The sequence below is a fragment of the Lissotriton vulgaris genome, chromosome 10, assembly GCF_964263255.1.
Source record: "Lissotriton vulgaris chromosome 10, aLisVul1.2, whole genome shotgun sequence".
Lineage (NCBI taxonomy): Eukaryota > Metazoa > Chordata > Amphibia > Caudata > Salamandridae > Lissotriton > Lissotriton vulgaris.
Window position 1 is genome coordinate 1000880140 of NC_141698.1, and position 27914 is coordinate 1000908053.

The 27914-nt window shown below is 48.0% G+C and overlaps 1 protein-coding gene across 1 annotated transcript in view; it reads right to left on the reverse strand.

Annotated features, from left to right (window-relative positions):
* The window catches only part of LEAP2 (liver enriched antimicrobial peptide 2), a 37902-nt gene extending 12834 nt beyond the window's left edge, over positions 1–25068 (reverse strand). Inside the window, exon 1 of the mRNA XM_086942012.1 lies at positions 24709–25068. Coding sequence (XP_086798138.1) covers positions 24709–24774 — 66 coding nt within the window. The 5' untranslated portion in view covers positions 24775–25068. The remainder of the gene's footprint in view (positions 1–24708) is intronic.
* Between the last annotated feature and the right edge of the window lie 2846 nt (positions 25069–27914).

Here is a 27914-nt window from a genome sequence, read left to right on the forward strand (position 1 = left end):
AAGAAAAATCTGGTGTTCCTGGTTGGAACACTTTCTTAGGGGCACACCACGATAAGAATGATAGATGGCAGTTTTTGAAGAAATGTGTGACAAATATGTTGAGGTATTTTGGTATAGTTGAGGATGCCTACGACTCTAAATATCCTCTTTAAATGTGATAAAACAATAAAACAGATTTTTCCCTTGGTTCCCTTCCAACGAATCCCCCACAGACCTGAACGAGGTGCTCGTTCGCCATTAGAGAATGCTTTGGTGAACGCGGAGTGGCCAATGATGAAAATATGACCCGGGGGCGGAGGGGGGGGGGACGGGGGGGGGGCAGGGGGTGTGTGAGTGTGTGAGGTCATCCCCTTCATTTTTATAAATACACATAGAACTAGAAAAGTGTTATGCCAGTAAGCTAAGGTTCACCCATATTAGAGCGAATTCCTATAAAGCAGTGTGATTGGCTCCATAGTTAGGGCTTGAATAATAAGGGCTCATTTGCTTTTCGGTGTGTTAATAAAAAAAGATTTCACAAAACATATTCTTGGAGTAACTTCGGAAACAGAAAAAGGCCCCACGCTATAGCTGTTTTCTTAAAGCCCTAAACATATGTGCATTAAAAAACTGTACATTTGTGGAGCCACTCAAGATACAAAGGTAGACAGACTACATGCACTCGTTATAGTTGCATTTATTGCTTAATCTTCAAGATGAATGAATTTTACATGTTTACAATTATTGTTCAATTTCTAAAGACAGTCTTAACAAATTCAAAGTTATTCCCCTTTTACAACAGCCAATGATTGTTTGTCAAATTTAAAGGAAATCTGCTTTCTTGAGACTACTGTGATATGATTATTAAATGTGTGATCCTGGGAATTCCCATTAGGGGCAGACCTTTATGTATCAATGTTATCCATAATTTTCATTGCGATTCATTCAATTGTAAGAACCTTTGTGACACAAAACGTATTATGACAAACTGATTCCATGAGGCCAATTCTAGACACAGCCTATAAAAGGAGCCATGAACACCACCAATTTCCCAACCACATTCTGCTGCCATTCTGTGCACCAGTGACAACTCACCATTGAGAGCATTGTAATGCAAATTAATTATAAGAGGCTCTGAGAGGGCCTAAGAATTATCAGAGAAGCAATTTGATTTTTTATCAGTGGCTCCAATCCAAAAGCTGTTGGTCATATCACAAACAATTTCTCTCAGGCAATTAGGAGATTGGATGCTTTATTGAGGGAGAGAAACTTGCTATGACAGGGTGTTTTAAGGTTGCTGCTCTACATGCTGTGTCGTTCATTGTCATGGAGGTTCATCTGTATGTATTTTATTGAATTACATTTGACATGGTTTTGGTTCTATATTGTATTTTCTTTTATATGTTATGCTTCTTGGTCAGTCCTAGCGGTCGCTCCACACAGCCCCTGGCCCCTTGCTGAGATCGTTCTGCTTCTTGCCTTGCACCATTGCCTAGGATTGTTCCTCCACACTGCTGCCTGCATCTGGTATCGTGCTGCTACCTGCCGCCTGCATTTTGTGACTGCTGCTCGTTTTTAACAGTGTGCTTATAGTGGCGCCTGCATTGCCTCGTTGCTGCATAGACTGCACGCCTCGCTTGGCGCTCGCTGTGTTTGTGTACCTGTTGCATTCATTCATTGCTGAATCAATGTGATTGTGCCTATGCCCACGAAGCTTTCTCTGTTGTTGGCCCCAATCCGGTTCCGGTTTCGCACCTGTAGCCATTTTGTTGTTGTTGTGCCTCGGAGCCCGTCCCCTCCAGCTCACACCCGCCTCCCAGCTGATCCCCCCTCGCCCCTCCCCTTCCACTATCCACATATGACCGACGCTTCTACGCGCAGCGTTCACGCGCAGCGGAAGCGCGCCGAAGGTGCGCCAAAGGTAAGCCCGTCTACGCCCGTCCGCGCCTGGACCGCGCCCAGCGCCAGACCCCCTGGCCCCCGCAAACCGCACTCCTCCCGCTTAACGTATGCCGCCGCCACCCTCTTAGCCCTTAACCCCGGACGCACACCACAATGCTACGAAGCTGCCCCAGGACGTACCCACGGTCCCTTCGCCTGCCACTCATGCTAGTTCGCCTGCATCAAGACCCACACCAAATCCACCAACTCCAAACACAGCTCCGACCCTAACCACCTGAAGTGCATCCTGTTGAACACCCGCTCGGTCCACAGACACACCACGGAACTCTGGGACCTACTCGACACTGCTTCACCGGACATCGCCTTCCTTACAGAAACTTGGATGAACGCCTCGTCTGCACCCGACATCGCCGTAGCCATCCCGGACGCCTACAAGATCATCCGAAAAGACCGCACCAACCAAACAGGAGGAGGCATCGCCATCGTCCATAAGAACACCATCAGAATCACGACCAGCCTCGATGATAACCTTGCAGCCGCCGAACACCTCCACTTTCAGATCCACACCGACCCCAGGACCACACTTAGAGGCACCCTCATCTATAGACCACCAGGAACCCGTAAACAATTCAGCGAAGACATCACTGACTTCATCAGCCCACATGCTCTCGCCTCCGAGAACTACATTCTACTGGGAGACCTCAATTTCCACCTGGAAAAGAAAAACGACAACAACACCACCACCCTCCTGGACAACCTGGCTAACCTTGGTCTCAAACAACTTGTTGATATCCCCACCCATGTAGCCGGACACACGCTCGACCCAATCTTCACATCCTGCAAGCATATCTCCTTCGATCACACCACAACTCTCTATTGGACGGACCACAGCTGCGTTCACTTCAGTTACAAAACTACCTCGACCCACAACCTATTCCACGAAGAAACTGGAACAAAATCACCACCCACCAACTCTTCACATCGCTCAAACAAAACCCTCTCGCCCTCTCTTCGGACCCAAACCAAGCAGCCACCAAACTCAAACAATGGATCACTCATAGCGCTGACGAACTAGCACCCTTGAAAAACCACCAAACCAAACAAGGTAGCAAAAAGGCTCCCTGGTTCAACGAGAACCTTAAGAAATCCAAGAAACTATGCCGTACTCTCGAGAAAACATGGAGAAAAAACCTGGCCACCTTCAAGACATCCACCCGCAAACACCACCAACTGATCCGATCCACCAAGAAATCAGCATTCAAGGATCGACTCGACAACAACGCCCATAACAGCAAGGAACTATTCAACATCGTTAAAGAATTCACCAACCCCACCGCAGCCTCAAACGACATTACTCCATCCCAGGACCTCTGCAACTCGTTATCCTCTTTCTTCTACAACAAAATCGCCGACATACATAACAGCTTTGAGAACATTTCCAATGAACAGTCCTCTCCACCCACCTCCGAACCTAAACCGCCCTCTAACATCCTTAACGCCTGGAACCCAATCACCACTGAAGACACCATCCGCCTAATGAACTCCATCCATTCAGGTTCGCCAACCGACCCCTGTCCCCACCACATCTTCAACAAAGCAGACTCCATCATCGCACCCCATCTCCGTGATGTCATCAACTGCTCCTTCAATTCCGCTACCTTCCCAGAAAGCTGGAAAAACGCCGAACTCAGCGCCCTCCTGAAGAAACCCACAGCAGACCCCTCTGAACTTAAGAACTACCGCCCCATCTCCCTCCTCCCATTCCCTGCCAAAGTCACTGAGAAAGCCGTCAATAGACAGCTCGCCACCTTCCTGGAATCCAGCAATTCCCTCGACACCTCACAGTCCGGCTTCCGAGCCAAACACAGAACCGAAACCGCCCTTATTGCAGTGACAGACGACATCCGAACACTACTGGACAACGGAGAAACAGTTGCCCTCATCCTACTCGACCTCTCCGCCGCCTTCGACACAGTCTGTCATAACACCCTCATACAACGCCTCAACAACATCGGCATACAAGGAAAGGCCTTGAACTGGATCATTTCGTTCCTCGACGGGAGAACCCAGAAAGTCCGACTCCCCCCTTTCAAATCAGAGGCCACCGAAGTCATCTGCGGAGTACCACAAGGATCATCACTCAGTCCCACCCTCTTCAACGTTTGCATGAGTCCCCTCGCATCCATCGCGTGACAACACAACCTTAACATCATCTCTTACGCAGACGACACCCAGCTGATCCTTTCCCTTACCAAAGACCCTAACACCGCCAAAACCAATCTTCATGAAGGCATGAAAGAAGTAGCCGAATGGATGAAAAACAGCCGCCTAAAACTCAACTCGGACAAAACGGAAGTCCTCATCCTAGGATCATCCCCCTCTGCCTGGGACGACTCATGGTGGCCATCGGCCCTGGGCACGGCACCCATACCCACAGACCATGCACGTAACCTAGGCTTCATCCTTGACTCCTCCCTCTCGATGACCAGACAAGTCAACGCCGTCTCATCCTCTTGCTTTAACGTACTTCGTATGCTCAAAAAAATCTTTCGTTGGATCCCCACCGAAACAAGAAAAACTGTCACCCACGCACTGATCACAAGCCGACTGGACTATGGAAACACCCTCTATGCCGGAACCACTACCAAATTACAGAAAAAACTCCAACGCATCCAAAACGCATCAGCCAGACTCATCTTGGACATCCCGCGCCAAGCTCACATTACCGGCCACCTGAAAGACCTCCACTGGCTTCCCGTCAACAAGAGAATAACGTTTTGTCTCCTCACCCACGCACACAAGGCCCTCTACAAACTAGGACCCGAATGCCTCAACACACGACTGTCCTTCTACACACCCACCCGTCAACTAAGATCCTCCAATCAAGCCCTCGCCGCAGTCCCGCGCATCCATAGATCCACCATGGGAGGAAGATCCTTCTCCTACTTGGCGGCCAAAACCTGGAACTCTCTCCCCACTCACCTTCGCCTTACCCAGAACCACATCTCCTTCAGGATGGAACTTAAAACCTGGCTATTCGATAAATAATGCACCCCCTCCCCAAGCGCCTTGAGGCCCTCTGGGTGAGTAGTGCGCTATACAATTTCCTGAACTTGAACTTGAACTATATGTTATTGGATTTTATATATATGTGTTTTTTAAGAAAAACTGAGACAATAAAGTATATTACGTACTTGCTAGATTAGCAGGGCTTGAACCACAAGGCACGAGTCTGTTGGAGATAGGAAAGGTTTCATAGTTTTTTAAGGGATAGGAAGGCCAGTCTGTTTGCTGAGACCCCCCCCTATCTGGCTGTGATTGTTAATCCACTGTATCCAGGTGAGGCAGAGTGGGTACCCGCTGCCCGCTGCCCGCACTGGGGTACAGGGTTTGGGACAGGGGAGCAACAGCGTTGAGTTCTAACACTTTGCAAGTCCAGACAAATGGCAGACACCCTTGTGCCCCCTGTCTATTGTGATGATTTCTACCCCAGCAGGCAATATCTTTTCCCCATCTGTTCCACCTCTGCAATATTATAGGCTGTTTCAAAAATAATGTGCTTTAAAGAAACTGTGAATGTAATGAAAGCCTTGTTTTCTATGTTACTTCCTCAGACTCTTTCTTCTACATGAGCTTTATTTCCTAGGATCACATTTTGCCACAATCCCACGTTCCTTCAGAGACTTGTTCATTCCGAGTTTGTCAAACAACCAAGGCCTTAACCACCCTGGGAGAAGCATCATTATAAACCTAAACTACACAGAAGCTCGTAATAAGTGTCTAAAAACAATAACACTTTTTTTACAGCCTGTTAATGCCACCGCTATAGGCAAAAGGCATTTGTACCCTAGAGTAATAATCAATCAATGACACTTGTAAAGCGCGCTACATACCCGTAGGGTCTCAAGGCGCTGAATCTGTTGCAGTTTACTGGGGACACTTGAGGGGGAAGTATTCCTCTTCACAAACTTCTTACCATCCTAAACTGTAAAACCTCCTTCCCTTGGTGGGATCACAGCTCACAGCCCCCCGCGAAACTTCCCCGTAAGATAGGAGAGTTATAGTCTTTAATATGGTACTTGTGGTCTATGGGAACAGGGTGCGATGCAGATAAAGGCCCAGATGTATCACAGCATCCTGTTACTCTTGCGTCACGCAGAGTGACACAAGGACAACTCAATCCTTACGTTAGAGTTACCAAGCCACCCAAGGCCACCTTGCGTGGCCCTGCGTAGCTTGGTAAATCCGCGGCAAGATGTATCAAGATTTGACGCAGCGCATCACAGCAAGACAACTTGCTACACTGCGCAGCATCCAATCGAGAGCTCAAGAATGGTCTCTCTGCGAGGGTGCACTTGTGGCTACAAAGTGCCAATGCAGACACTCATGTGCCATGGCGCAAGTGTCCCTGTGTTACACCCATAACTGTTGTGGTAAAACAATCCTTATGGGCATTTTCCTCTTTCTATGTGTGCTGCAGAAAGCGCCATACTGGCAGCACACTTAGAAAGTGTACAATGTTTACATATTCCCAGTTAATATGGCAAAATACATGGATGGATGCCTAAGAACACTCACTCTACCACCCATGCAATGCCTTCCCATGCGCAGAGTAACGCAAGACAGAAAGTTGTGCTGCCTTATGTTCCTCCAGATTTGCAAAGCAGCGCAGTGCCAAGCAAGGCGGCTTTGCGTGGCTTGCTAAATCTGACTTAACCCCTTCGAATCTCATGACGAGCTCAGCTCGTCATGAGCCACGGTGCTCGTGTGCTCATGACGAGCTGAGCTTTAGAACGCTCGCACGCTGGGCTAATTCCCCTGCTGTGCGAACGTTCTAAAGAAACGGGTGTGGTCATGGCGAGCTCAGCTCGTCATGAGCACACGACCACCGTGGCTCATGACGAGCTGACCTCGTCATGAGCACAGGGGTGCTGTGCGCGCCCCCACCCGCCCCCAGCACAACATGGGAATTTGCCCAGCTGCGAAGGGGTTAAGAATTGTATTGCACTTGCGTCACCTTGTGTAATGTATTATTTTGATAAATCTGGGACCTGGAGAAACGCAAGGCAGCTGTTATCCGTTACTCTACGGCGGGAAGGGGTGCCATGGGTGTAGAGTGGGTGTTCCCACGCATCCACCCATATATTTTGGTGCATTCATAGATTTACCAAGCCTTCCAGAGAAAGGCACAACAAGGAGAAATATCTTTATTTATTTCTCCTCGTGTTTCCCCTTTGTAAATGTGCTGCAATTTGCAGCACACTTAGAAAAAAGAAAAGACTTTTAGGATTATTTTTGTACAAGAAGGTGTCCCTTCCTGCACAAAAACAATTCTCCCTGCAATGTAGGCACCCTCGCACCATGACGCAAGGGTGCCTTCATTGGTGCTAGGCTGCACTTAGTGCACAAGCGCAGAGAGAGAGAGCAGAGATCCACCATATGTTAGTTAATATGGTGCATTACTGCTCTCTCCATTTGATGCACCACAGCAAGTTGACTTGCTGTGCTGCGCAAGGTCAAATAGTGAGAAATGTGTCCCAAAATGTGTGGACTTGGAAAACAACATATAGAGATGCTTGTCTGATTTGTGAGTGGGGATGAGCTGCACAAGTGGAACTTTGAACTGCACTGACCCCTGCTCAGGGATGTTTGCCTACTTCTGTTAGTCCAAACAAAGTGGTGTCATTCCTGATTCTATTCCATGAGGACAGTAACTTATAACCGGCTCCCTAGTTCACATTCTACTTAAGGGGACCATTGGATTAAAGGGCATAGGACCATTTTGCAACAGAGCAAATGCTTTTTTGAATTTTTATATCCATACATTTAAACCTCATATGATGTGTTATCTGAAAAGCATAAAATTAAAACAGAAAATATGAATGATATCGTCGCTGTTCCCCTGTGTAAATAACAATTGTATTATCAACTCCTACGCCTATAGCTCCTGTGCACTTGTGTGAATATAGTACTTACAGTAGTTTGGGTACTATATGCACAGATTGTATGTGCTCAGGATGGTTTGAAGTATATCAGTTGCAGCTAAATTTTGTGAACTGATATACATGACACACTATATTACTAGGAAGGCCTATGTGCCAGATCAAACCTCTCTTGAGCTAAAACCTATTGTAAATGTACTAACTGTAATTGTATTTATATAGCGCTTACTACCCTTGACGAGGTGGCAAAGCACTTTTCAGGGAGTAGCAAGACTACTCCGAAACCCAAAAGGATTAGTGGTGGATTAGTATAGGGAAATATAGTATTAGTATGAGTATAGGGAGGTATGCGTTAATTTGACCGGAGGACATAGTGAGTTTTTTAGTCTGTATGTAGGCCTCATAGTATTTCCCAGTAACGAAGGTGCTAGGAAAAGGATTCCTCTGGACAGTGATTTTTATTTTTACAACTTTACTAATAGTGCACTCCATTAGAGGTGTGGTCCGATTCTATGCTTTGAAAAATGTCTTTAGTTATTTATCGTCCCTGTAATATGCTATTTGAACAATGTTTACTCATTTCTAGGTCTCCCTTACTGGATGCCGTGTGCACAGTCGGTTGCAAGATGTATTGTAAGTTTACAATGGGCTCAGAGCCTGACACTTGTTTACCATGGGTTGGCTTGATCTTCACTCTCATTTGCTTGCTTCCTTTTTAGGTCTCGCCTAGCGACCTAGCGACACAGCGCATGCGCTGCTCCCTTGTGAGAGCTACTGTTGTCGATTTAGCTTCCGAAGGAGGACAGGAGATGGGCACGCGCCCGGACAACAGATGTGCACATGCGTGGCGTTTCTTCTCTTGCTATCTCAGCTTTCACTTTAGCGCGCTCCCACTGTGCTTTCACTTTTGTGTGCCCAGACTCAGCTTGCATGCAATAGAGAGCTCCTGGCTGGAAGAGCAAATTTAGCTACATTCTGAATGATGTAATGGTTCAAACCTATGAAATCAGCATAATAAGAGTAATGTAGAAACCCAGAAGAACATCTATGTGCAATAGGAAACACAGCACAGAATAATTGATCAAACCTTTGATTGCGTCTATGTTGGTCCATCAGTGGCAGTCATGTAACACCGCCAATTAATTTACAACAGTGCCAATGAGGGGGGCGATGCCGTAGGCCCCAGGTTTTAAAGCTCCCACCTGTGGATCTCCTATCGACAACATCCTGCTGTTATTTTAGTACCCCCCTCAAACATACCATAGAGCACCCCTGGCAACACTGCGCAACACAACTGGCTTTGAGCAGCCTCCTACACCAGGCTGTGAAACTGCCCGTCCTCTTCCAGATCCAGCGAGGTGGCACTGACAAAGTGGCGGCTGCGAGTTGCAGGATGGCGCATTACCCTCTAAGCCCAGCTGCGTCTGCCGAGGTTAGAAGTGGCTCAGCGGGGCTGCAGGGACCTCGACTACACCGGGAGGCAGCAGCAGCGCCAGATGGAGCTTTGTGAGTGCTGAAGTGAGGTTAATCGAGCCCAGGCTCACTCTGGGAGACAGGAACTGCCTACCACTGCCTCCCTCACCAGGTGCTACACCGTGGGTGGGAATACCGCGCCGCAACATACGGGCTAATACTGGGGAACTGAGAAAAGATATGGCAGCTGGCCACTGATTTCCAGTGGGGAGGAAAATGGATAGCAGAGTACAACAGGTAACAGCTCCTGGCAGCCCCTCCATGCCCGCGCTCCGCAGGGAGTACAGCAGCACTGGTGGCCACTGCCGTGCAGCCTAGAAATGGAGCCCCGGAGCAGTGGGTGTCCTGCACCTGCCCTGAACTTGTCTCAGGAAGTAAGTCCAGGACCTGCCCATATATGCAGGCATCAAAAAAGAGTAAATTGCCTCTGATGGACCCCGGGGGAGCACTGGCTGGGTATTTGGCCTGATGACCTGTGCATGTAACTCTGACAGAGAGACGCATTACATACCCCAGGACTGGGCGCTGCGCAACGTTAACGCATGGACTGCCCTGGCACCTGTGGGATAGAAACGCAATAGGATGGATGCCCTGGGCTGCTAGGAAATTACAGTAACATCTGAGAGAACAAGCTTTAAAAATGCAATAGGTCTTGCCTTTCATTAAGTTAAAGCCATTTGCTTTGCTATACAATACCATTAGCAAAGCAAATGGCTTTAACTTAATCAAAGGTGAGACCTATTGCATTTTCAGTGTTTGTTGTTAGCTTGTGATGGCTCTAATTCCTCTTCTTGTATTTGTGCCCCTTCCCCAAACCCCACTGGAGCATGGATGCATTATGTGTGTTAATCCACTGCTCACTTTTCAGGTGATACATTTTTTTATTTTAGTTTTAGCACTCCACAAGACTGCAAGTGTTCTCCAGCTGTCTCCCTTGTGCACTTCCCCCATGTGCTGCACTTGTGTTGCTCTTATCCTGCCTGTGAGCTTTTTCCCGCCTCCTCCGTAATGTGCTCACCCGGGTCTGCTTCTCCCCTCCTGTTGTTTTCTCGCCCATGTGTTGCTCGCTCCCGTCTCCACATTGCACTCCCTCTCATCTGCCTGCTCCCCCCTCTCCACCGTCCTCTCTCTCAATTTGTTTTCCCCGGCTCCAGGTTCCTCTGTCTCTGTTTGCTTCCCTCTTTGCACTCCTGTGATGCTTGCCTCCACCTGCACCCATCATGTTGGTTCCACTTGCCTCCTGTGTAGATTCCCCCACCCTCTCGTTGCTTTCTCACCCCCATCGCCTGTAAGTCCAACACCACCTCCAAACTGTTGCCCGCACCCACTTTGCCGGCCATCACCTGCTCACACTTTCTTTTTGTTTACAGATCCTATAAGATGTTTTCCATCGTAGACAACACATTTTCCATGTTCACTCTCCTGGTGTACAGCACACTCATGTTAGAACCCATATTATTCATGTCTAGCCATATCAGTCAGAGAAAGACACTCTACTCTAAAGCACGTCTAGCACCCACTGTCAAAGTTCAAAGTTAAATATTATGGTGGCAAGAACAGAGAGAGGAAATTATTTACATATTGAAAAGTTCAAATAGAACTTTTTAAAATGCAATCTTGATGACTATGAATAAATCAGGCATGGTCACTGGAAAATAGTTCATTACTTCCTTACATTCCATGATGGTTATTACTCTCCACAGTTTTTCACCATAATCAAGCCATAAATGATTTTGTTGCAGCTGTATCTAAAGATGTTTATGGAGATGTGCACCTTTCCCACTTTGTGGTTTTGGGCTTTTTGGTTGTGACTCATGCCATCAGAAGCACCACAATCTTGGGCCTAGCCACAGGTGCACGAGAAACTGAGGGGTATATTATCAAGGAGGGTGATAAGAGATTATCGCTGCTTTAGCGGCTGTTTTCGGACGCTAAGCGTCGATAATTCTATTGCACTATTAGCAAGCTGTCGCTAACAGCAGTTAGCGACAGCTTGTAGGCGATAGCGGTTTGGGGCCCGCTTTGCATGCCAGCGATATTTATCACTAATGACATGCAAAGTGGGCGTACCCAAACTGTTAGTGACTAAAAATAGTCGCTAACATCGCTATCACCTATTATCAACGCAGGCGTAGCGATGGAAATATTCGGGCTAAGCACGAATACCTCCAAAAGCTAACGCCTGCTCAGACCAGTTCTTAAGTACATAAGAGAAAAGGTCAGTATTTGATCATTCAAAGTTATCTGTATACTATTAAAATTGAGCACGCTCAATTTTAATAGTATACAGATAACTTTGACTAACAAGAGTTATTCATGTATTTTGTTGACCTAATATTGTGAGTAATACTTTTGGAGCTACATAATTGATTTTGAGTCTCCACTATCTTTATGCTCATTAAATTCATATTTTGCAAAAGTTATATGGTGATTATGTGATGAATTTTTGCTTTTTCATTTACCATTTGAAAGTTTGTAAGCCATTTCTTACTTGAATGATCAAACACTGACCTTTTCTCTTATGTACTTAACCCATGACCCAGGTCAGGCAGTTTTAAGGGTAGACCCCGTTGAAACTCAACACAGACCAGTTCTTAGCCATTATATCCAATGGGAGGTGGATATTATGGCTAAGACCCTATTGGCGTTAATGCGTGAATATCGCTGTATTCTCAGCGATATTCAAGCTTTTTGCCGCTATCACCGGATATTTATCGCTTTAGAGATAAACGTTGCTAATAGCACGTTATGTCTGCGATAATATCCGGCGATGCTTGGCGATAAAAAAAAACTTGCTAAGCCCATTTAGCGATAAATATCGCTAGTTGTTGGTAATATGCCCCTAAAGTTATACAGCAACGTATCTCATGTGATGATCTTGGAAGGTGGGTTGGCCTTAATTCATAAAGAAAATAATAAGTGCAGGGACTCAAAGGTTTTCTAAATAGCTTGCCACTGGTGCTGCTGAATGATAAGTCTGCCCCATCGTTATTCCACCTCTTTCTTTTGGGTCTTCTACCACTTCTTGCCTCTTTACCTTTTTGCATCCTTACTTTCTCCCATTGTCACTGCCTTCCTATCTTGATCCTATACTATCTTTCTCTTCCTCCTTCTTTCTCCCTTATCTTCCTTTCTCTCTCTTGCTTTGGGTCGAACTGTGATGATGAAATTTAATCCCCTGTCTCTAAATATGAGTGCCGGTGCCCAGCACCAGCAACCACCGGCACAAATTAAGCACTGAAAAGGGGTTTAGGTGTTAGCGCCTAGATACCCTCACAGGTGATAAGCCACGTTCTACAAATCCTCTAACATAACAGCGCATAACATTAGATACACTGCGCTATGACAGTGTTTGCTTTACAAAGAAAAGCAACACCAAACGTACACAGTATGTATGTCAAGCGGGGTAACAAAGAAGCAGTTCGCGTATTGCTCCAAATGTAGGCTGAGTGGACTAATGAGTCCACTGCAAAGACCTGTGTTTGAGCTCATGGTCACAGGGTTAAATCCCAGCAGGTCTACTCAGCTTTTCATCCTTCTCAGGTCGAGAAAATGAGGACCATTAAGTTGGGTAACAATAAACATCTGTTATTCAGCGCCAAGATACTCCAGGGTGAACGTGCGCTTTACAAATACATATGTTATGTGTACATTTATATGGCTTAGAATTTCAATGCCCATTCTTTCCAAAGGGGCACATTACTATAGCCGTCTTCTTCCTTTGCTGCAAAGCCCTCCTCCCTTTTGTTTCATAACACCTAAACCAACTTGCAAATTTTGACCCGCACTCCCACCTGCCTGTAATTATTGCATTAGAACTGAATCAAAGGAAATACAGTCTGGTGGCTACATTGTGGATTGTCGATCCTGGAGGCATTGATTCTAATCCCTGCTTATTCACATGTGTACCCTGTGTAATCCTTGGGCCTCATCCGTGTAACAGCCTATTTTATACTGTTTGTAATACATGTTTTAAACTAATGACATACATATTCACAAAGCTGTCTGTCTCAAGCTGGGCCCTCACCACTAAATGCATGTCACTATTCCCCCGTGTATCAACCAGGATTCAAATCAGTGACCTTCTGGCTACACACTTAGACATCTGAAGTGATCGCATTAACCCACTGAGCCTTCCTAGCCGAACAATTCATTCCCCACAGATACGTGTAGCTTGCATTAATGTTTCATTTAAAGTATCTGCATTGCATGTTATGTGCAGTTACTTGTAGGTGAAAGGTCAACAAAAAGGTGCAGAATATTTTGTTCTATTTTGCTGTGTCTGATCCTGCCCCCACACTCACTGCCCTCCCCCCCCATTCATTCTTCTTTACTTGTGCAGTTGGATGCTGCTCACGAATCAGTAAACTGCTGGAACATGAAGGGTAAAGCAAGCATTAACAAAAGTAGACATATTTTTCTATCAGCCACTCACCGAGATATGCTGCACCGATAAGATAAAATAGGCTCTAAGGCCTTGCACTCTCCTCACTGAGAATTTAGCAGGGAACCGGGGGGGGGTGGGGGGGGGGGGGGGGGTAAGGGGGCGGGGGCAGGGGGCTGGTAATCAGGGCTCCTGACCTTGGGGTCCAGTGCGATGGCATTGGTGGCCCGCCATGAGGCTGGCACTGCCAGTCATTATTATACACACACAGGAAACCCTCGCAGGTGAGCGGTGCGCTGTACATATGCACATAACATAACAGGGCTTCATCCAAGAGCCGGGAGACATTCAGGCAGGAGGTACATAATCATTATTTTCTTTATGTTTGCCTCTTAGGTTACAATCACTGCAGGTTGGTCCTGTTTGGGCTCCAATCTCCTTCAGTTCTTCGGGGATTGGAGCCCTAACAGGTCCCATCAGGCTTTGCTGTAACCTAAGGACCTAACATGACATAACAAACTTACCTCCAACCTGAACAGCTCAAGAACCTTCCCTCCAGCTACAATAGCTTTACATCAGCCTTTAAAAATGAGCAGGCTTACTACAACAAACCCTAAAACAGCACCATACAAGTCCTCAGCAGCCTGAGCAGACGGGACCACATGAGTCTGGCCTTGAAGCTCCAGCCTGTAAAGCGGCATCAGGAAGAGATTCTTACAGAACACGATTCATTGCAGACCTGGGCCCATCTTCTTACAGAGGAAACTCCACCAGTGCAGGTGAATGAGAAACCTGTGCCCCAAAATGGATCCCCATCTCATTATGCCCCTTTTAAAGAAACCCCCAATAAGGGAGCGCCATCTCTGCTCAGATGTGCACGCCATGGAACAAGCTCCCAAAAGCCATTTATAATTTGGGAAAACCATAAAGACCTGACTTGTCCCAAAATTATAACTACTCACCTCCTTGTCAGGCTACAAGTCACTGTGGTTTGTATATGCATTGTGTAGATGTATGCCTGACACTACGTTAACATGATGCAGAATATGCTGCCACACACTGTAGTGTGATGTTTGGAGCCTATTTTGTGGCCTTCACACACTACTCCAAAACCACTGATTATGGTTACCCCCTCGTGCATCATCTTGGAACCTTACACGACAAGTGGAGCCACTTAGTCTACCAACTGACGTGTTGTGAGGCCTCGCCAAGGGGTAGGGTGGCACAATAGAGGTGTCCAATCATGCTTGCACCCCCCACACATGCATGTGACTATTGCACTGCATACAAGTCTACCTGTGATTATTTCACTGCATTCGCACCCGTTTGTGAATATTACACTGCAGAATGACATGCATGTGAATATTGCAGCGCACACACACACCTGTAAATATTGTCCAGCACCCAATCCAACTGTTAATATTACACTGCACCCACAGCTGTCTGTGAAAATTGCATTGCTGCCTGACATGCATGTGAATATTGCACTGCACATGGACACCCACACCTGCACATATTAAACAGCGGCTACATTGCCTGTTGTTATTACACTGCACCCATAACTGCCTGCAAATGTAACACTGCAGAATGACATGCATGTGAATATTGCACTGCACCTACACACACCAATACCTACACATATTGACCAGTTCTAAATGACCTGTTATTAATATACTGCACCCACAACGGTCTGTGAATGTACACTGCAGAATGGCATGCATGTGAATGTTACATTGCACATACACACCTTTAAATATTCTCCAACACCTGACATACTTGTTATTACACTGCACCCACACCTGCCTGTGAATATTTCACTGCAGCATGATATGTATGTAAACATTGCACTGCACATAAACAGACCCACACATGTTGCCCAGCACCTAATCCAACTGGTATTATTACACTGCACCCACACCAGCCTGTGAATATTGCTGCACACAAAACCCTTGCTCCCAATGCTACCACGCAGCCACACTTCCCCATGCTTACTGCACTCAAGCAGGCGAATTGTAAGTGCACTTTTCACAAAGAGGGTCTCAAGGCGCTGGGGGTGGGGGGGTGTTGGGTAAGCAGCTCCGTTCAGTCGAAACTGCAGCACATACGCCTATGGGGTAAGACAGCACACACCGCTGCACTGGATTGCTGCAGTGCATCCACACATCCCTGTGATTACTGTACAACACCTACACCTACTCGTGGCTATTGGACTGGCAACGCATGTGATTATGTGTAATTCACCATAACCAGAGATCTTCAGGCTTCCCAGGTCCCTGTAAGGTAGATCACCCTATACAGGTACTTCCTTTGAATGATGGAACTTGTGATCTGGGTTTATAATAAGTTAAACAGGACTATGTGCTCCATCATTTGTCAAAAAACCAGGACTGAGGAAGCTACTGACCCATGGACCTTGGACACTTGAGCGCTCTGCAAAATCTACTTGGCTTTTACACCTGACCAGGCCCGCGCTTCGATGCCATTGTTGCATTGCATTCTCTCCTGACTGTAATAATTGTGTTGTAACCACAGTGACTGGTTACAACTACACTTGCATCAATGGTTATTGTCATTTATTGCATTATGATTATTTCACGACACCCTCCTTGTGTTACTCAGCTGCCAAATTACATGATGCCAAATGTAACACCCTTTGCCAGCCCTACTTTAGAAAACTCTAAATAAATAAATAAATAAATAAATAAACCCCGGCGTCTGCTGTAAACAAATAGGTCACTCCCAATGTGATATATTAACTTAGGATCCTCTGATCACCATTCCATTGGATTAGGTTTCGCTTGTAATAAAAAATAAATTAAAAATTAAAAGAAGATTGGAGCCTTTAGTCACTATTGTCTGGCTCCCACGCCGCTCACGGTTCCTGTCTTCTTATTGATCAGTGGATCCACCAGCATCTGACTTCCTGCTGGGCTACAGAGTCTTGGTAAAACCCGTGGAGCTTGGACCAAGTACTTCTTCCTGTGGCCAGTGTCCTGTCACTGGCCGCAGGCAGTTTTTTCCCCCCTCTCCATGCACCTTCAGTCATTCGACTGTTTAGCCTCTGATCCCAGCTCTAGCAGCACCCCTGGCCTTGCAACATGGCTTAAAGTAAAAAAGAAAAAAAAAGAAAAGCGCTACGATGCAGTCAGTGCTGACTGCTTTCTTTTTTTAGGTCGAAGGCCTAAAAGGCTGCGCTTGCGCAGTCTTAGGCATGAGATTTAATGATTTGTAGTAGCGCAGAAGGTTCCGCCTCCATGCCCTCTCTCTCCTTCATTGGCTGGCTTCCTAAACGGAGGCCAGCCATTGGAGGAGAGAACGGTCACTTCAAACAAGCCCCGTCTTTTTCGGATTTGGGGGCGTGATTTTTTGCGTTCTTTAGACAGTGACGTTGCCTGTCACTCAGAACCACAAAACCACGCCCCCAAATACGAAAAATACAGAAGCTGGCGGGCGCCATTTTTTCTCGTCTCCCTGCGCTCTCACTCCTCCCGTTCCGAGCTCCAGGCGTAGGAGACACAAACTCTGGCTTCCCGTTCTTGCCTTCTGCCCCCAGGTAAGGTTCCTAACTGTTTTCTGTTTAGCCATATCTCCGCCAACTCGGAACCCTCCCTCTCGTGTTGTATGTCCGTGTTTTTTATTTCAAGGTGCGGGTAGAATCGGGCTGCTGGCGGGCGCCATTTTTTCTCGTCTCCCTGCGCTCTCACTCCTCCCGTTCCGAGCTCCAGGCGTAGGAGACACAAACTCTGGCTTCCCGTTCTTGCCTTCTGCCCCCAGGTAAGGTTCCTAACTGTTTTCTGTTTAGCCATATCTCCGCCAACTCGGAACCCTCCCTCTCGTGTTGTATGTCCGTGTTTTTTATTTCAAGGCTAATAAACAGGCTTGCGCAGAGCGACTTCATTAGTCGGGGAAAGCAACGCGATATGGCGGGGTGATGGCCTGGAAGTGACAACTGTGTCTGCACACAGGAGAGCATGGCTGGAGGGAGAGGTGGGCGAGGCAACAAGTAACATGGAGAGTCGAGGCAGACTCGAGCTAAGAGTCCGGCTGGACTCTCAGAGCACGATTCGAGTCAGGATCACACAGTTTGGTCACACGTGGAGCCAGGATTTTTAGTTTATCATTATGCAATTCACCTATTAGGTGGCTACCTCCGTCTCTCGTTTTTAACATCAACTGTTTATGCTTTGTTTTTAATTCTATGTGCGTGACCCTCACAGCCTCTGTCCCTGCAGCACATCTCGCCTCAGCCTACCCTGGGCCTCGCAGTGTGGGCTCACCTTCTCTCACCTCACCCGCACAGTCCCTCCCCTCTGTCCTCTTACACCCCCATCCCTCCACCACTTCCACCCCTCTGTCTCTGCGCACCCTCACAGTTCCCCCCCCCCCCCGTCGCCGCCCACCCTCACAGTCCTACTCCTCTGTCATCTCGCACCCTCACTGTCCCGACATGGCAACGCCGATTTCCCGCCGATGATACCCGGCTGTCGCTTCTGTTTAGCCATATCTCCGCCAACTCGGAACCCTCCCTCTCGTGTTGTATGTCCGTGTTTTTTATTTCAAGGCTAATAAACAGGCTTGCGCAGAGCGACTTCATTAGTCGGGGAAAGCAACGCGATATGGCGGGGTGATGGCCTGGAAGTGACAACTGTGTCTGCACACAGGAGAGCATGGCTGGAGGGAGAGGTGGGCGAGGCAACAAGTAACATGGAGAGTCGAGCCAGACTCGAGCTAAGAGTCCGGCTGGACTCTCAGAGCACGATTCGAGTCAGGATCACACAGTTTGGTCACACGTGGAGCCAGGATTTTTAGTTTATCATTATGCAATTCACCTATTAGGTGGCTACCTCCGTCTCTCGTTTTTAACATCAACTGTTTATGCTTTGTTTTTAATTCTATGTGCGTGACCCTCACAGCCTCTGTCCCTGCAGCACATCTCGCCTCAGCCTACCCTGGGCCTCGCAGTGTGGGCTCCCCCTCTCTCACCTCACCCGCACAGTCCCTCCCCTCTGTCCTCTTGCACCCCCATCCCTCCACCACTTCCACCCCTCTGTCTCTGCGCACCCTCACAGTTCTCCCCCCCCCCCGTCGCCGCCCACCCTCACAGTCCTACTCCTCTGTCATCTCGCACCCTCACTGTCCCGACATGGCAACGCCGATTTCCCGCCGATGATACCCGGCTGTCGCTTTAGGGGTGGATGACGGGCAGTTGTAGGGGACCTAAGACCCGGGGAGTTCACAGCCCCCCTCTCTTCGGTTAGTTGCATTCGGCTCAAGGTCAGCAAACACCAGCTCAGCGGCCGAAGCCCGGCTCCAGGCGCTACCCAGCAGTCTGCTCAGAGGTCGGCATGGCCATTTGCGTCGCCAGTCAGTGACATGTATCGTGTAATTAGGGCACACTCTGCTATCTTGTAATGAAAGGCTAATAAACAGGCTTGCGCAGAGCGACTTCATTAGTCGGGGAAAGCAACGCGATATGGCGGGGTGATGGCCTGGAAGTGACAACTGTGTCTGCACACAGGAGAGCATGGCTGGAGGGAGAGGTGGGCGAGGCAACAAGTAACATGGAGAGTCGAGCCAGACTCGAGCTAAGAGTCCGGCTGGACTCTCAGAGCACGATTCGAGTCAGGATCACACAGTTTGGTCACACGTGGAGCCAGGATTTTTAGTTTATCATTATGCAATTCACCTATTAGGTGGCTACCTCCGTCTCTCGTTTTTAACATCAACTGTTTATGCTTTGTTTTTAATTCTATGTGCGTGACCCTCACAGCCTCTGTCCCTGCAGCACATCTCGCCTCAGCCTACCCTGGGCCTCGCAGTGTGGGCTCCCCCTCTCTCACCTCACCCGCACAGTCCCTCCCCTCTGTCCTCTTGCACCCCCATCCCTCCACCACTTCCACCCCTCTGTCTCTGCGCACCCTCACAGTTCTCCCCCCCCCCCGTCGCCGCCCACCCTCACAGTCCTACTCCTCTGTCATCTCGCACCCTCACTGTCCCACCCCTCGCAACCTCACTGTCTCACCCCTCGCACCCTCACTGTCCCACCCCTCTGTCACCTCTCACCCTCACAGTCCCTCCCCTGTCATCTTGCACCCTCACCCCTCTATCACTTCCACCCCTCTGTCACCTCTCACCCTCACAGTCCCACCCCTCTCTCACCTCTCACCCTCACAACCCCACCCCCTGCATTAAAATACTGCTTTCACTCTCTGCGGTGTCTCTTCCCATCGTCCTCACGCCCTCTTCCTCTCACCCCCCATCCCCCCACAGTGTTCCCCCTGCATCACCACGAACCGTCTGCCCACCGACACCCCTTCCCTGCATTTCTCCACCCTTACATCCTCACCGTGTGCAGCCCCCCACCTCACACCTCCCACTCCTCCGTCACCCATCCTGTCACACCTCCCAGCCTTGCGTCGCCCTCCCCCTCGCTTCACTCTCACAGTGGTATCCCTCACCTGTCACGCGCCTGCACGCTCTCACCATCCACTCGCTTCCTTCCCATCGTACCTCTCACTGCCTGCATCACCTTGCCCATACCTCCTCCCCCCCCGCAGACTCCCAGCGCCTGACCCTATTCATGCTGAAAGCTGGCAGTGTTTGCTGCATCTCGTGATTAACCCCTACGTGTCCTCGCCCTGCCTGTCGGTGCTGCTGGGAGCTATGCCTGCCCTCCTCCGGAGCAGACTCCGCACTCTGCCTTAAACATCTGCCCTTTGGGACTGCCCTTGAACTCGGCACCGCTGCCCTGCCCCTACCTACGGTGGGCAGGAGCCCCCAATGCCAGAGGAGCCCGCTGGGGGGCACTGAGCAGAGAGGAACTTTTCATTTGTGGAGTAAGGGGAGTTTCAAGGGCTGAGGATGACGTCACACGGGAAGCTGCGGAAGGAGCGAGGGGTGCTGGCGGAGTACGAGAGCCAAGTCAAAGGTAAGTGCCCCAAGCCGCCGCCCCCCCCCCCCCCCCCTCCGTAGGTGTGTGTCTGAGGCCTGCTGGAAGGGTGGGAGCTTTGGTGTCCGTGAGCGGGAAGTGGTATAAACATCATCATTCTGTGGGGTCTACACTCCTCTCAGTGCATCTCATCTCCCCCCATAGAGCATTGATGTCTATACCACTCTCAGTGCATCTCATCTCCCCCCGCTACAGCACTGAGGCCTTATCATCTGTCAGTGTATCTCAAGCATCCGACTGTCAGAAACTGAGGCTAACACACCTCTCTCAGTGCATCTCACCCTCTGCTGCCAGAGACTGCGGCCTTATCATGTCGGTGTATCTCACCCCCTGCTGCCACAAAACTAAGACTGAGGCCTGCACACCCCTCAGTGCATGTCAACTTTCCTTCTGCCCGAGAAATGACACATACATAGCTCTATCAGTGCATCTCACCCCCCCCCCCCCCTGCTGCCAGAGAACTGAGGCCTGCACAGCTATTGCCATTGTAAATGACAATACCATTTATTTATATATAAAAAAAAATGTCTTCTTCCTTCGCTTTTTCCTTCTGATCCCTTTACCTCCACCTTTTTTGTGCTAAAAGAATGATAATACCTGTAATCAAGTGTGTGTATCCGTGCCTTCCTTTAAGTTCGCTGTGCTTGCTCCCCTGCCCCCTGGCTGTGCTTGCTCCCCTGCACACTGGCTGTGCTTGCTCCCCTGCCCCCTCGCTCTGCTTGCTCTCCTGTGTGTGTGGCTCTGGGTGTTTGTGTGGGCTCTGAGTGTGTGTGTGGGCTCTGGGTGTGTGTGTGTGGGCTCTGGGTGTGTGTGTGTGGGCTCTGGGTGTGTGTGTGTGGGCTCTGGGTGTGTGTGTGTGGGCTCTGGGTGTGTGTGTGGTGGTCTCTGGGTGTGTGTGTGGTGGTCTCTGGGTGTGTGTGTGGTGGTCTCTGGGTGTGTGTGTGGTGGTCTCTGGGTGTGTGTGTGGGGCTCTGGGTGTGTGTGGGGCGTTGGTTGTGTGTGTGGGGCGTTGGGTGTGTGTGGGGGGGCGTTGGGTGTGTGTGGAGGCTCTGTGTGTGCGGCTCTGTATGTGTGTGTGGGTGGCCTTGTGTGTGTGGCTCTGTGTGGGTGTAAATGCAATAGGTCCTGCATTTGCGAGCGATTACGCTATTGGCATTGTAAATGACAATGCCATTTATTTAACGATTAAGCTATTGGCAATGTAAATGACAATGCCATTTATTTATGAATAAAAAAAAAAGTCAACAGCAATGCCAATAGCTCTACCTTTAATAATGCCGAGACCATTGCATTGTAAATGCTTGTTACTTTATGCCATTTTACACAAAAGCTCCACTGCTGTGCAAAATGTGCAAAAACATTGACAAAGCCAATAGCTCCAGCATAGGTGCGATATGTTGGCTTTGCCAATGCTTGTTTAAATAAGATCTCACTTTACAATACTCTTGAGACTTCTGTTTTAAGATGCAGATGTTTGCTGCAGTTATTCTGGTTCCTGCTGAAGGCTGCTCACAGAGGCTAGGCTCAACCACTCCCTGAGGCTGGTGGCTGATGTTTGGTCTAGGGTTGTGGCAATCTTCACCAACAGGATGCGTTTGGAGCAGATTTGCAAGTTTTCAGGAAAGTCAGGCGTTTGCTAGAAAACAGTGATATTCTCTGGATGAATCCAATGCATACCATGCACATATGCAGAACTTCGACCGGGTTTATATCCCGCATGGATTGATGATGCAGAAGGATGAATCAGCCCATTTAAATTTTTTCCTTTTTTAATAAGAGGACAGAATTTTCCCCTCTGGGTAAGTCCAGAGCAGAACTGGGCCATATTTACAATGATTTCATGCAATGCAGTGCAGCGCTGTGTGAAAGGGAGAGAGCAGAAGTGGGCCATATTAACAAAGATTTCATGCAATGCAGCGCAGCGCCGTGTGAAAAGGAGAGAGCAGAACTGGGCCATATTTACAAAGATTTCATGCAATGCAGCGCAGCGCTGTGTGAAAAGGAGAGAGCAGAACTGGGCCATATTTACAAAGATTTCATGCAATGCAGCGCAGCGCTGTGTGAAAAGGAGAGAGCAGAACTGGGCCATATTTACTAAGATTTCCTGCAATGCAGCGCAGCGCTGTGTGAAAAGGAGAGAGCAGAACTGGGCCATATTTACAAGGATTTCATGCAATGCAGTGCAGCGCTGTGTGAAAAGGAGAGAGCAGAACTGGGACATATTTACAAGGATTTCATGCAATGCAGCGCTGTGTGAAAAGGAGAGAGCAGAACTTGGCCATATTTTCAAAGATTTCATGCAATGCAGCGCAGCGCTGTGTGAAAAGGAGAGAGCAGAACTGGGCCATATTTTCAAAGATTTCATGCAATGCAGCGCAGCGCTGTGTGAAAAGGAGAGAGCAGAACTTGGCCATATTTTCAAAGATTTCATGCAATGCAGCGCAGCGCTGTGTGAAAAGGAGAGAGCAGAAGTGGGCCATATTTACAAGGATTTCATGCAATGCAGCGCAGCGCCGTGTAAAAAAGGAGAGAGCAGAGCTTGGCCATATTTTCAAAGATTTCATGCAATGCAGCGCAGCGCTGTGTGAAAAGGAGAGAGCAGAACTGGGCCATATTTACGAAGACATGAAGCAGTTCAGCTCTCTCCTGGCTCTGGTGCACTTTACCCCAGATAGACCAAACTGTCACACAACAGAGCGTAGCAACCAAATTAGCTGCACTGGGTTGCGTAACAGCGAGAGAACAGGAAAGCACCATATGTACAGAGATATGGCACTATCTTGTTCTCTCCCTAGTGCTGGCGCACAATCAGGCTGCCGAACACCATGTACACACTGCACCTTAGTCCTAGGGTGCCAGCATGATTCTAGCATAAGTTTTGTACTGGAAGTTTACCCTTCCAATACAAAAAACTATGCTTAGACTAACTTTAAAACTTTTCCCACTTTTGAAGTGTGCTGTCAAGTGCAACAGACATGCAAAGTGGGATAAACGCATTTCTCCTTAAATGCCTGGTTCAAAGTGGTAATATGTTTTGGTGCAAACCCCTCTCTACTATTGTTAGCTGATAGGGCTTTGCTAAAAAACCATGGGTCGTTCCGTGGGCTTTTAAATCCTATAGTAGATTTTGTATCCATGATGGAAAATGTTAGTGAATCTGGGCCATAATTTCATGTGACAGTTGTTTTGAGCACCTACAAATTTTCAAAACGAGTTTATTTCCAATATACAACTTTTACCATTGAATTTGGGCTAAGAGTCACACGTTGGCATACATTAGCATGACAAACTGGGACTCTTTGAGTTGAACAGTGAAAAAAGCCACACTTCTTCAGAAAAAGTGCAGCATTGAAAAGTATTAGATGCACAAAATATGGAAACACTGGCACTTATGTGAAGGACAGCGCTATATTAAAGGCACCGTACTCCATTTCGTTGCATTCAACTTTGAAATATTAGAATCCTTGCATTAATTTGGAACTTAGCTGAGTCAAAAATGATCGTAATGAGAAAGCTTCCTTTAACACCTAAAACCAAAAAACCTCAGTGAGCACTCATATGTCAAGTGATACCATTCAAGTCAACAAAGGAAATGTATTTGTACTAGGACCTTTAAACCCACATTTTTTCTGTACAGTATATGTATGTGAAATACAAATAACTATCACCGTTTGCAGAATCAATTTATGGATGTGTCCTTTACCTAGTCTGTACTCTGGCTGAGTGAATTTTTGAAAAATAGGTCGCATTTACATTTTATAGTAGGTGTAATGAATACTAAAAAGAGGTCACATTTACATTTCATAGTAAGTGCGATTTTAAGAATAATCTCCATTAAAAGAGTAAAGTGTAAAAAAAAACCGAAATTAACATTTATTGCATTATTTTGCAAATTGTTGGAATGAAAAGAATGGTGGATTTCAGTACCCTTCAAAATGTCATGCTTTGTAGCATTCTCAAAGCTGCAGTTGTGAGCACCACATTTGTAAGTTTTTGATGGAAGCGAAAAGCTGCTGTGATGTCTTATGCTCCATGCAGTGCAAAGATGCATGTAAAGATGAGAGTGCATGCCTTCTTACCTGCCAGGTGCAGAGTACCACCACCATGGCCAGAGCCGAGGCCAGGTTTCCCACCGTCCTCTGCATGGCCAGGGGGTCTTGGTGCGGCCAATGCTTCTTGCCTTCTGGACAGCAGCCTGGACAGTGTGTGCTGTCTGCTGCACTGCAGGGCTGTGTACTTAGCTCACGGCTTGCATCCTCCCCCAGCACACTGCTGCCCTTCTCGGACGTCACTCACAGTGGTCAAATATTTGAGAAAAATGTCAGCAGTTTAACTGTTAACTTTCCTCCAGAATGTCTGCTCACAAAGGGGAGCTGTGTGTGTGTCACAGCCTTGGAGGAAGGATCAGCTCCAACTGCAGTGTTCGAGTCATTGTTGTGACAAACAGGGTGCTGTGTAGTGCACACAAAACTATGTTTCGGTGTAACCGATAACAACTTCATAGGAACGTGGTTAAAATGTGCTTATTTGGGCTCAGTCAGTTTAATTTCTAACAATTGGCAGAAAATATGCATACTTTTTCCATCAGTCCTAATTTAGTTAAGTGTAAAATTTGCTCAGGCTTTCAAAAAATACAATTTATAGATTTACCAAATTGTATTGCCAGCATTTCACTTAAGCAAACCGTTGTGTCTTCAAAACACTGCAATGGTCAGCTCCACCCACCATCACTCTACGCTCACTCGTCTCTGAATCATGCTATATTTCCTGTCCCCTGGTGACTCCACACAACATATTCAATAAGTTGCATTGTTGCGGCGGGAAGTGAACATCATAGACGCATTCCAACGTGAAAAAACACAGGACACAGGAAAGGCGTATGTATGGTTATGACCATAATCACGTAAACGTAACCTGAAAATTAAAAAAGAATAAAGCAATGCTAAATCTAAAGCCAGTGCTCATTCTGCAACCTATGCCCAACAATAACCCAGTGCAAAATGAGGCCAAGATGCGGTCGAAGGAGGCCAAGAAGAGGCTAAATGAGGCCAAGATGCGGTCGAAGGAGGCCAAGAAGCGGTTGAAGGAGGCCAAGAAGCAGTCGAAGGAGGCCAAGAAGCGGTTAAAGGATCCCAACAAGCAGTCTAAGTAGTCCAACAAGCAGTCTAAGGAGTCCAACAAGCGGTCTAAAGAGTCCAACAAGCGGTCTAAGGAGTCCAACAAGCAGTCTAAGTAGTCCAACAAGCGGTCTAAGGAGTCCAACAAGCAGTCTAAGGAGTCCAACAAGCGGTCTAAGGAGTCCAACCAGCGGTCTAAGGAGTCCAACACACTAAGGAGGCCAACAAGCGGTCTAAGGAGGCCAACAAGGTGTCTAACGAGGCCAACAATCGGCCGAAGGAGTCCAACAAGCAGACTAAGGAGGCCAACAAGTGGTCTAAGGAGGCCAACAAGTGGTCTAAGGAGGTCAACAAGCGGTCTAATGAGTCCAACAAGCGGTCTAAGGAGTCCAAGAAGCAGACTAAGGAGGCCAACAAGCAGTCTAAGGAGCCCAACAAGTGGTCTAAATAGGCCAACAAGTGGTCTAAGGAGGCCAACAAGGTGTCTAAGGAGTCCAACAAGCGGTCTAAGGAGGCCAACAAGTGTTCTAAGGAGGCCAACAAGCAGTCTAAGGAGTCCCAACAAGTGGTCCAAGGAGTCCAACAAGCGTTCCAAGGAGGCCAACAAGCGGTCTAAGGAGTCCCAACAAGTGGTCCAAGGAGTCCAACACGCGTTCCAAGGAGGCCAAGGAGTAGTCTAAGGAGGCCAACAAGTGGTCCAAGGAGTCCAACAAGCAGTCTAAGGAGGCCAACAAGGTGTCCAAGGAGGCCAACAAGCTGTCTAAGGAGTGCAACAAGGGGTCTAAATAGGCCAACAAGTGGTCTAAGGAGGCCAACAAGTGGTCTAAGGAGTCCAGCAAGTGGTCTAAATAGGCCAACAAGCGGTCTAAGGAGGCCACCAAGCAGTTTAAGAAGTCTAACTAGTGGTCTAAGGAGGCCAAAAAGCGGTCTGAGGTGGCCAACCAGGTGTCTAAGGAGGCTAACAAGGAGTCTAAGGAGGCCAACAATCGGTCGAAGGAGTCCAACAAGCAGACTAAGGAGGCCAACAAGCGGTCTAAGGAGTCCAACAAGCAGACTAAGGAGGCCAACAAGTGGTCTAAGGAGGCCAACAAGCGGTCTGAGGTGGCCAACCAGGTGTCTAAGGAGGCTAACAAGCAGTCTAAGGAGGCCAACAATCGGTCGAAGGAGTCCAACAAGCAGACTAAGGAGGCCAACAAGCGGTCTAAGGAGTCCAACAAGCAGACTAAGGAGGCCAACAAGCGGTCTAAGGAGTCCAACAAGCAGACTAAGGAGGCCAACAAGTGGTCTAAGGAGGCCAACAAGTGGTCTAAGGAGGTCAACAAGCGGTCTAATGAGTCCAACAAGCGGTCTAAGGAGTCCAAGAAGCAGACTAAGGAGGCCAACAAGCGGTCTAAGGAGTCCAACAAGTGGTCTAAATAGGACAACAAGCGGTCTAAGGAGGCCAACAAGCAGTTTAAGAAGTCTAACTAGTGGTCTAAGGAGTCCAACAAGCGGTCTAAGGAGGCCAACAAGTGTTCTAAGGAGGCCATCAAGCGGTCTAAGGAGTCCCAACAAGTGGTCCAAGGAGTCCAACACGTGTTCCAAGGAGGCCAAGGAGCAGTCTAAGGAGGCCAACAAGTGGTCCAAGGAGTCCAACAAGCAGTCTAAGGAGTCCAACAAGTGGTCTAAATAGGCCAACAAGTGGTCTAAGGAGGCCAACAAGGTGTCTAAGGAGTCCAACAAGCGGTCTAAGGAGGCCAACAAGTGTTCTAAGGAGGCCAACAAGCGGTCTAAGGAGTCCCAACAAGTGTTCCAAGGAGTCCAACAAGCGTTCCAAGGAGGCCAACAAGCGGTCTAAGGAGTCCCAACAAGTGGTCCAAGGAGTCCAACACGCGTTCCAAGGAGGCCAAGGAGTAGTCTAAGGAGGCCAACAAGTGGTCCAAGGAGTCCAACAAGCAGTCTAAGGAGGCCAGCAAGGTGTCCAAGGAGGCCAACAAGCTGTCTAAGGAGTCCAACAAGGGGTCTAAATAGGCCAACAAGTGGTCTAAGGAGGCCAACAAGTGGTCTAAGGAGTCCAGCAAGTGGTCTAAATAGGCCAACAAGCGGTCTAAGGAGGCCAACAAGCAGTTTAAGAAGTCTAACTAGTGGTCTAAGGAGGCCAACAAGCGGTCTGAGGTGGCCAACCAGGT